The sequence below is a fragment of the Paroedura picta genome, chromosome 14 (genome assembly GCF_049243985.1).
Source record: "Paroedura picta isolate Pp20150507F chromosome 14, Ppicta_v3.0, whole genome shotgun sequence".
NCBI classification, from domain to species: domain Eukaryota; kingdom Metazoa; phylum Chordata; class Lepidosauria; order Squamata; family Gekkonidae; genus Paroedura; species Paroedura picta.
The window spans coordinates 11,652,747-11,667,200 of record NC_135382.1 but is presented as its reverse complement, the minus strand read 5'-3'; the positions used below and the strand labels follow the sequence as shown (position 1 = coordinate 11,667,200).

The 14,454-nt window shown below is 43.7% G+C and overlaps 1 protein-coding gene across 6 annotated transcripts in view; it reads right to left on the bottom strand.

Moving 5' to 3' along the window:
• The window catches only part of LOC143823922 (protocadherin alpha-C2-like), a 258,537-nt gene that overhangs the window by 133,293 nt on the left and 110,790 nt on the right, over positions 1–14,454 (bottom strand). Inside the window, exon 1 of one of the 6 annotated variants that reach the window (XM_077310661.1) lies at positions 9,705–12,171. The exons of the other annotated variants lie outside the window; for them this stretch is intronic. Within the exon in view, the coding sequence (XP_077166776.1) occupies positions 9,705–12,065 (2,361 nt within the window). The 5' untranslated portion in view covers positions 12,066–12,171. Of the gene's footprint in view, positions 1–9,704; positions 12,172–14,454 lie in introns of those variants that run through there. 6 annotated transcript variants of the gene reach the window in all.

Genomic DNA, 14,454 nt, shown 5'->3' with positions numbered 1-14,454 from the left:
CGGGGGTCCCGGTGGGGATGCTGCCAGCCGGGCCGGGAAGGGTCTCATGGTGCCTAGCTCCCACTGTATTTAGGAGACAGCGGACTTATTTACTAGTATCACAATAATCCCTTAGACATTACTTTTGAACCTGGGGATAGTCATTCCACCAAGACAATTTTAAGGTGGATATTAAAACAAATGCTGGTTTGATAATTGATAAGACACTAGAAAAACTATAGAAGGCAATCTCCCTTCTGAGACTCACCTGGCCAACAGAACTGAAAACCTTACCAAAGCAGGGCAAATAAGACAAAATAAATGGCTGAAACTTACCAGTACAGCAGCATTCGGAACCAGCTCCTTCCCACTCTCCGTCAAGACAGGAACATTTGGGCTGAACACCATGAGGTCACTTTTGGCACCAGCATCCCCACTCACACCTGCCAGGATGTGGCTGTGACGATTGGAATACGACCAGCTGCCCACTTCACTGGCACACACCAGCGTGGCTGTGCCAGGGCCATACATCATTGCCTCCTTGGCCTGGCTCTGGCATCGCAGTGCCACGTACACGAGGATCACCAGGAGGAACAAGCTGGACACCGAGCAGATGGCGATGATCAGATACAGGTTGGCTGTGTCAGCCAGGGGCTTTGGGCTCCCCCCTGTCCTAGAGAGGCGGGCATCACTCTGGGCAGCTTGGGCACTGGCCACCAGTGACACACTAAAGGTGGCTGTGGTTGACTGTACTGGATTGCCATGATCCTTCACCAGAACCAGCAGACTCTGGATGTTGCTGCCCTCTGCCTCTTCCAGAGGATGTGTGGTGCTGATCTCACCACTGTAAAGACCCACCCGCCATGGGCTGCTGGTTGCATCATGCAATTCATAGCGAAGCCAGGCATTGTAGCCTGAATCAGCATCCAGGGCATGGATCTTGCCCACAACATGGCCAGCTGCCACTGGAACTTTCAGCATACTGGGGGTATCCCCAGCTGGACTAGACACTGCAGGCACATTGTCATTCTCATCCAGCACAAAGACCTGCACAGTCACATTGCCACACAAGGAGGGCAGCCCAGCATCTTTGGCCCTCACCTGGAACTCCAGCAGCTTCACCTCCTCATAATCCAAGGGCTGCAGGGCATACAGCTTCCCACTCTCCGAATGCACCGAGATGTAGCTCGACAGAGGCCATTGCTTCTCATCCAACCAATAGCTGATTAAGGCATTCTCAGCCATATCTGGGTCTGAAGCAGACACTGTGAAGATGTGAGCACCAGGTGGGTTGTTCTCCTTCACAAAAACTGTATAGGAGGACTGTGCAAAGGTGGGTGCGTTGTCATTCACATCACTGATCGGCACTACCATGCTGCTGCTGGATGACAATGGAGGTTCACCTTGGTCTTGGGCTAGCACTACCAAACTATATTCAGCCACCTGCTCCCGGTCCAGTGGCTCAGTTAGTACAAGTGAGTAATAATTCTTGAAGGTGGATGTCAGCTTGAAAGGGAGTCCAGAAGGCCGAAGCAAGCAGGTTACTTGCCCATTGTCACCAGAGTCCCTGTCTGAGATACTGATGAGAGCCACCACTGTCCCTGGTGGAGAATTCTCAGGCACTGGAACTGACAAGGAGGACACTGTCACTTCTGGGGCATTGTCATTCATGTCCAGGACTTCAATGCGAATCTTGCAATGTCCTTTTATGGGTGGGATACCTTTGTCTGTTGCTTCAATTCCAATTTCACTTGATGTACTGCTTTCAAAATCAAGTTCTCCATTTAATCTGATCTGTCCCGTGCTTGGATCCAAATTAATCAGTGCCCCAAAATGTTGTGGATTTACACTTCGTATTGAATATGTAATATCTTTGTTAATTCCTTCATCAAGATCAGTTGCATTGAGACTAATAATTAATGATCCTATATTTGCATTTTCAAAAAGTTTTATTCTATAAACAGACTGATTAAAAATGGGTGCATTGTCATTTACATCTAGCACATTGATCACCAAATGAGCAGTGCCAGTTTGCTCTGGCTTGCCCCCATCAGTGGCCGTTAGTAATAAATTGTGCACATTAATTAGCTCTCTGTCAAGAGGTTTCCTTAATACAAGAACTAAAGACTCACCATTTTCCTCATTGTTTTGAACATCCAGAGTGAAGTGTTCATTTGGACTGATTTTGTAGCTGATGAGAGAGTTTGAACCAATGTCGTCATCAGAGGCTCCCTCTAGTGGGAAGGATGAGCCCGGAGATCTAGATTCTGCAATAACCAGATTCTGCTCAGCTGCCGGGAATAGGGGCGCATTGTCATTGATGTCTTTGATCTCCACTTCCACATGGAAGACTCTCAGGGGTTTATCCAGGATCACTTCCAGGTGAATGGTGCATATCGGCATCTTGGTGCATAGCTCTTCCCGGTCTATCCGGGAATTAACAAATAAAATCCCATTCTGTAGGTTTACTTCAAAATAGTCTCTGCGGCCTTGGGAGACCATCCGGAACATCCGAGGCATGAGTTCACTCACCTCCAGCCCCAGGTCCTGGGCAATGTGGCCCACAAAGGTGCCATGCTGGGATTCTTCTGGAACAGAATAATGGAGCTGCCCGCTCGTAATTTCAAACGCTGTGTGGAGCAGAATCAAATGGAGCAGCCAAGATCTCACCAGGGAGCATCGATGCAAAACAACCATAGCAACGGTAGGTTATATTCCTGTTCTTAAAAATTATATCCACTCTCCAGAACTGACCTTAAATGGTGAGAAATGTTGCAGTATCCATTCCATCTTCCTCATACAGCCTCCTGTTCTTACCGTGTGGCTGGGAGGGGCTTTGATCTTTGTCAGAAAGACCATTCCAGTTTTAAGTGGGCAGCGACATCTTGTGACAATTGGTATAAATGCTGAACATGTGGTTATCTTCCATTTTCTAAGTTCTTAGATTTTTTTTCATAATTTTGTTCTGGAATTTACCTGCAGCTTCGTTATATTAATTTTCTAATATTGCTCCATGCGAAGATAATTCAGACATTTTAGATCAACAGCTTGCAACCATCACAGCCCCAATCAACAAATCAGAGCAGAAATGGGTGGTCCAAAATGAACCTAGATGAAAGTCATTTGACTTGAAGCTGTCAATCCAAAAGGTTTCATACTGCCTTAGTATTGCAGAGATTTGCCATGTATCTTAGATATTCTCATTAGGAACAGCATTAATATAATATTTTCTTCTTTGCTTTGAAATAACAAGAAAGGGACTTCTGGCCAGCGGTCCAAAGGAAAGGGCCATCATCCACCAGACTCACGTCTCTATTAACTTCTGTCTAGGTTTTTACACTGGGCTACTTTTTTATTCAGAAGTATCTTTTCTTTATCTCACACTTCAATACCAGCATCTTTTGGAGAGTTTAGTATCATACGAACATCTAAACAATTCACTGGTTTCCAGTGAAATAATAAATCAACTAAATTATTTAACATAGGGACAGCATTAATATTAAAGAATATCTTGTTTAGGTAGGATTTAATTAAATAACTTTATGTCCAATACACACCATAATATGAAACACATATAACTTGGCGTTGTATGTGTTATGTGTTAAATGTATTAAGCAAGTTGTGTCAAGATAAACTGAGAAAACTGGCTTTAATTTTTAATTTAAGTCAAACTGCTTTTATCAGTAGACTAATTAACTAAATCTTAAATTGATTAAGCAGTGGGGCCACTTGTAAACAATGATGGAAATATGTAGATGGGAGAGGCTGAAAGTTACAGAACCCTTTGTGTATTTTATGAGATTATTTTGGTACTCTTAGGTTACTATAATCTGGAATGAAGGGAATTGTGTGTGTGCTTGTATACATGCATTTAGTTGGAGACAGGTGATTGGTTCCTAACACTTATCCAGTTTCTTCCAGAGGCTATTTTCTCAGGTGCTACTTCCACGGAAAATATTATAGTATTATGATCCCAAGAACAATTCTGTAGCCCAAGATGGAAACTGCAGGTATAGATCACTGATTCATTAACAACATAATTGGCTGACTGGAAGATCCAATGAGTTCATTAAGATAAAAGCTGAGTCCACTGACTTTTCATTTCTCAAACTGAAAGGCAGGTGAATTTACCAAATCAGACAAGATGGTATCACACATTGCCATAGATGAAAAGTAAACAGCAAAATCAGCTGAAAAGCAGAACAATTCCATCATTCAGATTTTAGATAATGCCACAATGCCAGCTACAACAAAAATCCCATTGCCCACTATTTTCATCAACTCCTGCACCTTTAACATTAAGTAGGACCACTGACATGTGATGCACGAAATCCCAGGTCCATATCTAGTACCACGATGAATTAAAGAATACACACACATGCTATGTGAGGATATGCATATCCTTCTTTTTAATAAATATATAAATCACTGCATGATTTAGGGCAGTGGTCCCCAACCTTTCTGAGGTTGGGGACCGGCAGGGCATCGGGGCGCGGGCCGCGGCCCGCGCGGGCCACGCCCACGCATCGGCCGTGCCCGCGGATCGGGCCGCACCCACGGGCCGCGCCCGTGCATCGGGCCGCGCCCACATGGGCGCAGCCGGCCCTGATTCCCTCTCCCCGCCCTTCCGCAGTAAGAACCTTCCCGGGCCGCAAGGTTGCGGCCTGGGAAGTTTTTTACTGTGGGGGGGGCGGGGAGAGGGAACCGCGGCCCGGCGCCATGGCCTTTGAATTATCTGTGGGGCTGCTTATTTGCTGACTTTCTGTTCCATTAACCTTTTCATTATCTTGATGGAGATTATGAAAAGGACCGTGGACCTAGAATGAGTTGTCTTGTTGATGGAATGTTAAGTTAATGGAAGAAGAAAACCCTTTAGGAAATGTCCTGTTGACTCTGGATCTTCTTTGAGAATGCCCCAAATTATCTTCACAGGACATGGATTTTAGATTAATATCACACCACCATCAGTTTGTCTGAAGAAAGGCAAATATTAAAATAAATAAATGAACAAAACCACCAAGAATATTGCAACTAAAAAGACGTGACATAATGGAAAAGGTGGAAAGTCTCGGAGGGAAGAGGCTCATTTCCTGCTCAAGGAGGCAGAAACAGCGATGAGGGTGTATCTGTTTTGGAGAGCAAAACTGTAATGTTAACTAAGTAATGGTATGGGCAGAACACACTACACAGACTACCTCTGTCCTGCCACACTGGCTGATGATTCTTGATAATGTTGTTTCTTCTAGTCCTTCTTCTCAGCTACCCTTGCTGGTGCTGTGTCTCTCTCCTGAAATTCAAATGCTAGAAGGATTGGATCAGGAGCCTAAAGCCAATTCCCCTAAACAAACGTTTATCTCTAAAACTCCCAGTTCCTCAAACAACTCAAAATTCAACTTGTTACTCAGTCATAATTAAATTCTCAGCAACAGGTTTTCACTTTGCAACTCCCAAAGCATTATATACTAGCAAGAAAGCCCATTGCAATCAGGAATGCAATGGGCGCTAGGACCCAGGGGACACCGGCAGGTGCAAATCTCTCTCTCTCTCTCTCTCTCTCTCTCTCTCTCTCTCTCTCTCTCTCTTTCTCTCTCTCTCTCTCTTGCAGCAGGGGCCATAGGAGGTAATCAGGGCTCCTTCTAGCAGGGAAGCAAGGGTCGTTTGCAGTTTGGGGCTCATTTGCAGTTTGTCTCGGTCTCTCTCTCTCCCTTGCAGCAGGAGCTATAGCAGTTAATCAGGGGTCATTTGCAGTTCAGCAGGGCTCTCTCTGTCTCTGTGTGTCTCTCTCAGGCATCTGAGAGCAAAGTGGCTAGCGTCCAGGGAAGGAGGGTGAGAGCTGAAGATGGAGGGCCTGGTTGGCCCTATTCCATCTCGGACAGCCAAGACACTCTCCACCCCCTGGGCTGTTTCACAAATATTAAGAGGAACGATGGATGGATAAGGATAAGAAGCATTATTACGCACATACTGTTCTTTCTATAAGCTTTTTAACAGTTTCCTTTTATATTTTGCACATCACTTTCAATATTATTTCCCTCCTGTAGACCTTAAAATTGGAAATGACCAAAACACCATTTAGCCCAGTTACAGAGATTACAGAACCATCTACCCAGCAGGCAGTCCCAGACAGGCAACCCAGGAAATGATGAAACATAAACAGAGCACAGGTACAAAAGATAAGCTTCCTCAGTTATCAGCTAAGTCATTTGTACACATAAGCCAAGTCACTGACCATTTGCTCTCCCTTCCATGTACTACCAGGATTGCGAGATATTAACCAAGAAATGATGAATCACAACCACATAAACAAATTCACAAACATCTCTCTGCGAGTTTGCTTTACTATTATTCAGCACATATGAAAATGTAGGTTATCTGCACAATATAAAAAGTTTCAGGTCTTCTGCCATTACTTTAAATCATTCCCATTTAATAGGGTACCCACCTGAAGATAAGGACTGGACTTCTCTCAGAATTACTACAGATGCCCAGGCAGCTTCCCCAGGAGGAAAGGGCAGCTTCATACTCTATAATATACCATAAAGTCTAAGAAAAACAGAAGTCCTGGAGTGGGTACCGAGGATGAATACTCTAGGACTTCTCTATCACTTATTGTACATAGCTTATATAGTATACCATAGAGACTAGGAGAAACCACATGTCACCTCTAAAGATACTACAGGTCAGAGGCTATGAGAAGGATGGGGCTGTTGTTGGTTGGCATCTTTCTGCAGAGTGAAGTTTTTCTCCTTAACAATAAGAAACTTGAAGAGGATTTTGAGACGTGTTGATTGGAACATAACTGAACAGCAACCAGTTATACCAGCACCAATATTTAGAATCAAAGAATTAGTATGACATACACAACACATGCTTAAAGAAGTCTACAAGTTACCTATGGGGAAAGAAAAGGGGGAAGTGAAATGTGAAAATTTGAAATGGGAATTTGGCAGGAGGAAGTGATTTCACAAGAAGGGGAGGAGTTGGAGGAGCTGGCCTTTGACTTGAACATCACTGGATATGAACTCAGAGAACATGATATAACATCCCCACTGATCTTTCACCCTCCCCTCCCCAAGGAGCACACCAACATTTCCAAGAATTTCCCAAGCCGTGATTGGCAATCTTGTATTTTCAACATTATTCTTTGAAGTTTGAAATGCAGATGAGATATTTAGATTTCTTCCTGGCTTATGAATCAGGATTTGTACTAACTGTGGCTGGCTGTGTCATCTGAATGCAGAACCCCAACTAGGGGTCTTTTTTGCTCCTGCTGCAGTCCTCTCTTCCTGGTGCCACCTCTGAATATGCCTCCATCTTCTTAGAATGCCCCAAGCCCTCATTCTCCCTTCCAAGAAATAATTATTCATGATTTTAGCCTATGTGAATAAAGGATCTCACAAAACCTCAATGTTGCCAATGAATAGAAATTACTTCACAGAGAATGATGCCTTTAGAAATACATAACATACTTAACAATATCTCTCCCTTACCCATTCACTCTTTATTCTCTTTTTCCTTCTCACTCCTAATGCAATACATTTGGGCAGTTTGAGCAGCATGTACCACAATCAGGGAGGGAAATGATTTATGGGGAAGCATTCGCACACTCACATACACATGCCCTCATCAAAATCATACAGAGGGAATACCCAAACAAGTCAGGGTGGATTAACTGCTTCCCCTGAATGTCATAGATAGAACATGCAGAGGTCACATGACCTCTTCTTCCCAGGTACTTCAATAGACTTCCCATTAACCATGCAGCCTGCAGCCCCATGAACTTGAAGGACAGATTTTCAAACTGATATCGATAAAATCAGATAGTATTTCCATCAGTATACATAGTCAAGACTTCAGTTTTTTATTCTGAGCAATTCATTTCCCATTATTGACTGACTTGTTTGTTTGTTTGTTTGTTTGTTTGTTTTAGTTATGAAGCCTTTTCAGGAACTCTGCCTGAAGTGGCACAAAAAATAAAAATGACAAAAATAAAAATATTATAATATAGCATTTAAAATCCATCATAAAAACCAACCCACCATAAAAAAATCTTGTTTACCATTATGATATAATAAGCCCATAATATGCCGTTATTCTCAAAGGTGGAAAACAGCACAATAAGTAATCCATGCAGACAATTTGAACAGTAGAATCTATTGGATTCACAGTTGTATAGAATGGCCCATAGTCCCTTGATCCATTGTACCTGAACCCTCTTCCCTTCCTTCTAACATTTCTGACACAGAATGGGTGACCAAACCTTGATTCCTATTTGGTTAATGGTTGAAGCCATGCATAGGCTGACACATGACTTCAAGGGCGGGGGAATGTCACAATAAAGGTAGCCCACAATGAAAGGGTGCCTCACACAGAGACACTTTCACACACAGATGCCCATGATTGGACTCTGAGCAGGTTGATACGTGCAGAAACCAGCCTGGCAGAGACTGACTATGGTAAAGTGACCAGAATTAACTGGCCAAAATGCGGCGGCGGCGGCACAGCGGCGGCGTGGTGGCGGTGCAGTGGCAGCATGGCAGCCCCCTATCCCCCGCCCCCTCCCTTCCCAGAGCCAGTTTCTTTGTTAGGACAGTATATAAACCTAATAAATAACAATAACAACAACAACACTAGTTTCTAAATTTCTGTAAGATGTCATTGTTGCCAAGGAATACAAGCAAGAAGTGGGCCTTGTAGATGAAGAAGCCATGCAAAGACAAGCAGACTAGCCTCTCAGTGGCTGAGGCATGACTGATAGCTGATGTGTCTGCCTCCCATTTGAAACGTTTCCCCAGATACATCCCTTCACTTTATCCCATATAAATAAATCTGGGAAAAGTAAAGGGCTTGTTGCAGTGAAAGCAAATGCTGCTTGCAACTCCTGATGCTACATATACCTTGCAGGGAAATGCAATTGCCTCTGAGCCTGGAGCACATAAGGATATGGTATGTTGGATAGGGTAGTATTTTTTAAAATAGGAAATAAACCATGTTAATTACAGTTGTTCTATTATTCTTCAGGAATGTTGGTAGACAACAGAGAACTCTAATCCTTCATGCCTGTGATTGTTTCATGCTGCTTTATCTGGAGGATGATTTTATGACTATATAATTTGGTCCGTGTCTGAACAGTCGGCATAAAATAAGCAAACAAAGGGGCATCCTTGTGTGCCTAAGGCTTCCTCCACCTGACTCAGCAAAACTTTAGCAGGTCACTGAAGAGGTGGCGCACAAATTTAATATATTTAAAATACTTAAATGCCACTTATTCAGATAAAACAACCAAAATTATAGAGGTTGGTTACACCATATAATACACCCAAGAGCTTAATCCCACCTATCTGAAAGGCATCCTAAAGAAAATAAGATACAAAGACATGGTTGAGCTGATCTTATCAAATAGGTTATCCAAGACCGCTGGAATATTGTCACCGAAGTACCATCAAAGATGGCAAGTATTAATTGAATTACAAAAAAAATAAACATTAAGGGGAAAAATTGAGTCATGCTGTACCAGAAAGGAAAGTGGAGAGGGATCAATATTTTGAAACTTAAAATTAAACAAAGAGATGCATGGTAAATACATTTTTAAAGAAATGAATAAAATACAAATAGTGTCCTTCCACCAGTAAAATAAGTTGCTGCTCTATTTCATGCCAAAAAGAATAATTAATACTAAAACAGGGCAAATATGACAAAACAAAATATCAATAAATGAAACTCACCGGTAAAGCAGCATTTGGGATCAGCTCCTTCCCACTCTCTGTCAAGACAGGAACGTTGGGGCTAAACACCATGAGGTCACTTTTGGCTCCAACATCTCCGCTCACCCCTGCCAGGATGTGGCTGTGGCGATTGGAATACGACCAGCTGCCCACTTCATTGGCACACACCAGCGTGGCTGTGCCAGGGCCATACATCATCGCCTCCTTGGCCTGGCTCTGGCATCGCAGTGCCACATACACGAGGATCACCAGCAGGAACAAGCTGGACACCGAGCAGATGGCGATGATCAGGTAGAGGTTGGCCGTGTCTGCCAAGGGCTTTGGGCTCCCCCCTGTCCTAGAGAGGCGGGCATCACTCTGGGCAGCCTGGGCACTGACTACCAATGACACACTGAAGGTGGCTGTGGTTGACTGTACTGGCTTGCCATGATCCTTCACCAGAACCAGGAAGGTCTGGATGTTGCTGCCCTCTGCCTCTTCCAAAGGACGTGTGGTACTGATCTCACCACTGTAAAGACCCACCCGCCATGGGCTGCTGGTTGCATCATGCAATTCATAGCGAAGCCAAGCATTGTAGCCTGAATCAGCATCCAGGGCATGGATCTTGCCCACCAGATAGCCAGCTGCCACTGGTACTTTAAGCACATTGGGAGTGTCCTCAGCTGGACCAGACACTGCAGGTGAATTGTCATTTTCATCCAACACAAAGATTTGGACGGTTACATTGCCACACAAGGAGGGCAGCCCAGCATCCTTGGCCCTCACCTGGAACTCCAGAAGTTTCACCTCCTCGTAATCCAAGGGCTGCAGGGCATACAGCTTCCCACTCTCCGAATGCACCGAGATGTAGCTTGACAAAGGCCAGAGTTTCTCATCCAGCCAGTAGCTGACCAGGGCATTCTCAGCCACATCTGGGTCTGAAGCAGACACTGTGAAGATGTGAGCACCAGGTGGGTTGTTCTCCTTCACAAAAACTGTATAGGAGGACTGTGAAAAAGTAGGTGCATTGTCGTTCACATCACTGATCGGCACTACCAGGCTGCTGCTGGCCGACAGTGGTGGGTCCCCTTGGTCTTGTGCTAGCAGCACCAAACTATACTCAGCCACCTGTTCCCGGTCCAGTGGCTCAGCCAGTACAAGTGAATAATAATTCTTGAAGGTCGACGTCAGCTTGAAAGGGAGTCCAGAAGGCCATAATAAACAGGTCACTTGGCCATTGGCCCCAGAGTCCCTGTCTGAGATACTGATGAGGGCCACCACTGTCCCTGGTGGAGAATTCTCAGAGACCGGTACGGACAAGGATGAAAGAGTCACTTCTGGCACATTGTCATTCACATCCAAGACCTCAATCAGAACTTTGCAGTGTCCTTTCATTGGTGGGATGCCCTTGTCAGTTGCTTCTACTCCAATTTCTCCCAATTTAATGCTTTCAAAATCAAGTTCTCCATTTAATCTTATTTGTCCATTACTTGGATCTAAACTAATCAATGTGCCTAAATTATGTGGATTTACACTTCGAATTGAATATGTAATATCTTTGTTAATTCCTTCATCGAGATCAGTTGCATTGACACTGACAAGTAATGTTCCTATTTCTGCATTTTCCAAGAGTTTTATTTTATACACAGACTGATTAAAAACAGGAGCATTGTCATTTGCATCGAGCGCATTGATCATCAAATGAGCAGTGCCAGTTTGCTCTGGCTTGCCCCCATCAGTGGCCGTTAGTAATAAATTATACACATGCGTTAACTCTCTGTCAAGAGGTTTCTTTAACACTAGAAATAAAGACTCACCATGTTCCTCCTTGTTTTGAACATCCAGAGTGAAGTGTTCATTTGGACTGATTTTGTAGCTGATGAGAGAATTTGAACCAATGTCGTCATCAGAGGCTCCCTCTAGTGGGAAGGACGAGCCCAGAAGGGTAGATTCTGCAATAACCAGATTCTGCTCAGCTGCCGGGAATAGGGGCGCATTGTCATTGATGTCCTTGATCTCCACTTCCACATGGAAGACTCTCAGGGGTTTATCCAGGATCACTTCCAGGTGAATGGTGCATATCGGCATCTTGGTGCATAGCTCTTCCCGGTCTATCCGGGAATTAACAAATAAAATCCCATTCTGTAGGTTTACTTCAAAATAGTCTCTGCGGCCTTGGGAGACCATCCGGAACATCCGAGGCATGAGTTCACTCACCTCCAGCCCCAGGTCCTGGGCAATGTGGCCCACAAAGGTGCCATGCTGGGATTCTTCAGGAACAGAATAATGGAGCTGCCCTCTCCCCAGTTCACAAGCTGTGTGGAGCAGAATCAAATGGAGCAGCCAAGATCTCACCAGGGAGCGTCGATGCAAAACAACCATAGCAACGGTAAGTTATATTCCTGTTTTTAAAAATTATATCCACTCTCCAGAACTGACCTTAAATGGTGAGAAATGTTGCAGTATCCATTCCATCTTCCTCATAACAGCCTCTTGTTCTTACTGTGTGGCTGGGAGGGGCTTTGATCTTTGTCAGAAAGGCCATTCCAGTTTTAAGTGGGCAGCGACATCTTGTGACAATTGGTATAAATGCGAAACACATTTTTTCCTTCTATTTTCTGAGTTTCTTAGATACATTTCATAATTGTATTTTGGAATTTACCTGTAGTTTCATTATATTACTGCCTAGCATTGCTCTGTGCAAAGTTAACTCAAAGGTTTTAGGTCTGTAATTTGAAAAAAGTATTTTAACTGGCCATAAATGAACTTAGATGAAATTAGTTTGGCTTAAGAGTAGTGGACTCTAATTCTAGTCCTCCACATGAAGCTTTCTAGGCGACCTTGGGCAAGCCACAGTTCTCTCAACCTCCCCTAACTCACAAGGTGCTTGGTGTGGGGCAAAGAAGGGAAAAAGATCATAGATTCCTTTACAGAAAAACAGAGGTATAAAAATCAACTCTTACTTCAGCTCTAGATAAGGCTCAGAATTGGTCTGTTGTACAGAAAGTCACAGCTCTTAACTGAACTTATCATACATGCCCTTTCTACAATGCCATTCGACATCACTAGATTCCTCCAATTCTGTCCATTATACCAGGAACATCTGAACAACATTATGTCTCTCTCTTCCTTGCAGACTCATAAAGTTCCCAAATTTTTCCTACAGCTGTGTGACATATGCAAACATCTAACTGAGTCCCAGTAACTTTGCCTGCCTATTGGAGGAGGGTTTTACTCTTCCTATCCCCCATCACAATCTCTGTTCATTGTTTTATGCTTGTTGAATTGCTGAGTTTTATTATTTCTTGATTCTTCAGATCTCGTCTTGTATTGAAATAAAGTTTCATATTTATACTTGGATGCTAACACCACTGAAAACATTCTAGAATTGTGTTCCCAAAAATTGTTGCATAGTCAGTTACAGAAACTGCAGGTATAGATAATTGATTCATGAATGTTCCAGGAAGAATTGATGATGATAAAAGTGAAGACCATTGTAGGCTGACTTTTAAAATTTATCATACTGAAAGTTGGGTGAATTTAACAAATCAGACACAATGGTATTTCACATTGTCATAGATGAAAAATAAACAGCAGTATCAGTCAAAAGGCAGATGAATTCCAGCATTCAGATTTTATATGATGCCACAATGCTAACTGCAAAAGAGGTCCCTTTGCTCATTAATTTGATCACCTTCTGCATCTTTACCATTAAGTAGGACCATTGCCACATAATTAGTGATACATGGGGCCATTTCGCACGGGGATCTTTGTTGCAAATTGTTTGCGGAATGAAAAATCGCCATTTAAAATAGTGGAATTCGTCGTTTTGCACACCTGGCTTTGTAGTGGAATCAGTTGCGTTTTTTAGCGTTTCCCACAGGCTTCCGGTCTCGGCAGAAATCGCTAGAAAGGAAGCGCTATTGCCAAGCTCGTCCCGCCCCTGGCCGTCAAGCAGCCAATGGGCAGCCGTTAGCATGCTCCCAAACAGCCGCTTTCCCTTTAAGGAAGGTTTTTTAAAAAAAAAAACAGACCCATAGCAACGAATCTGTGTAGATTCGTTGCTACGGAGAGACCCATCCAGCTGCCTATTGTGAGCTATCGTTTGATTGTATGATCGTTTGCACGCTGGCTCGAGTGATAAAAAAAAATCCCCCCCCCCTTCTCACGGGCTCGATTTTCGGCTGAATTTATGTGTAAAAAATAAAGGGACTTTATTTCAGCAAACGGGCTTTTAAGTGGTTTGTGCTTAGTGACTAAAGGTGAAGGACTGAAGCCAGGGAAGCCTCTAAACAGAAAGAGGCTCGCCGGTGCGTTTATCCCCGCTCGCTCCGAGAAAAAAAAATGGCGATCGCTTCGCCGGAAGTTTGGAGGAGAGATCCAGGGGGAGGGACTTTGAAGAACCAGCTACAATGGTAACGCACAGGTCTTTAGCGCTAGTGTTGCAGATTGGTTGCAGGAGTGTATCGCTATCCGGAGGGTGAATCCAGTTTTCTGGATTCCCCTGAAAGCGCCACAACGAAGCGCTTATTGCTGATCGGTTTCAGGATTGTTGCAGATTGTTGACGACGTCGTGCGTTATGGCAAATTAGTAGCGTTTTCAATCGGCAACCATTGTGCTATTTTTAAGCCGTGGGAAATGCCCCATGGAATTCCAGGTCCATCTCTGTGCTTTGCTGAATTGACTTAAATTTCTCTTCCCAAATTGCTTTTTCCTTTTGCAAAAAGTATTGACAGGAGTTCAGAGGAAGTAGGTTGGCACCTTTCACCA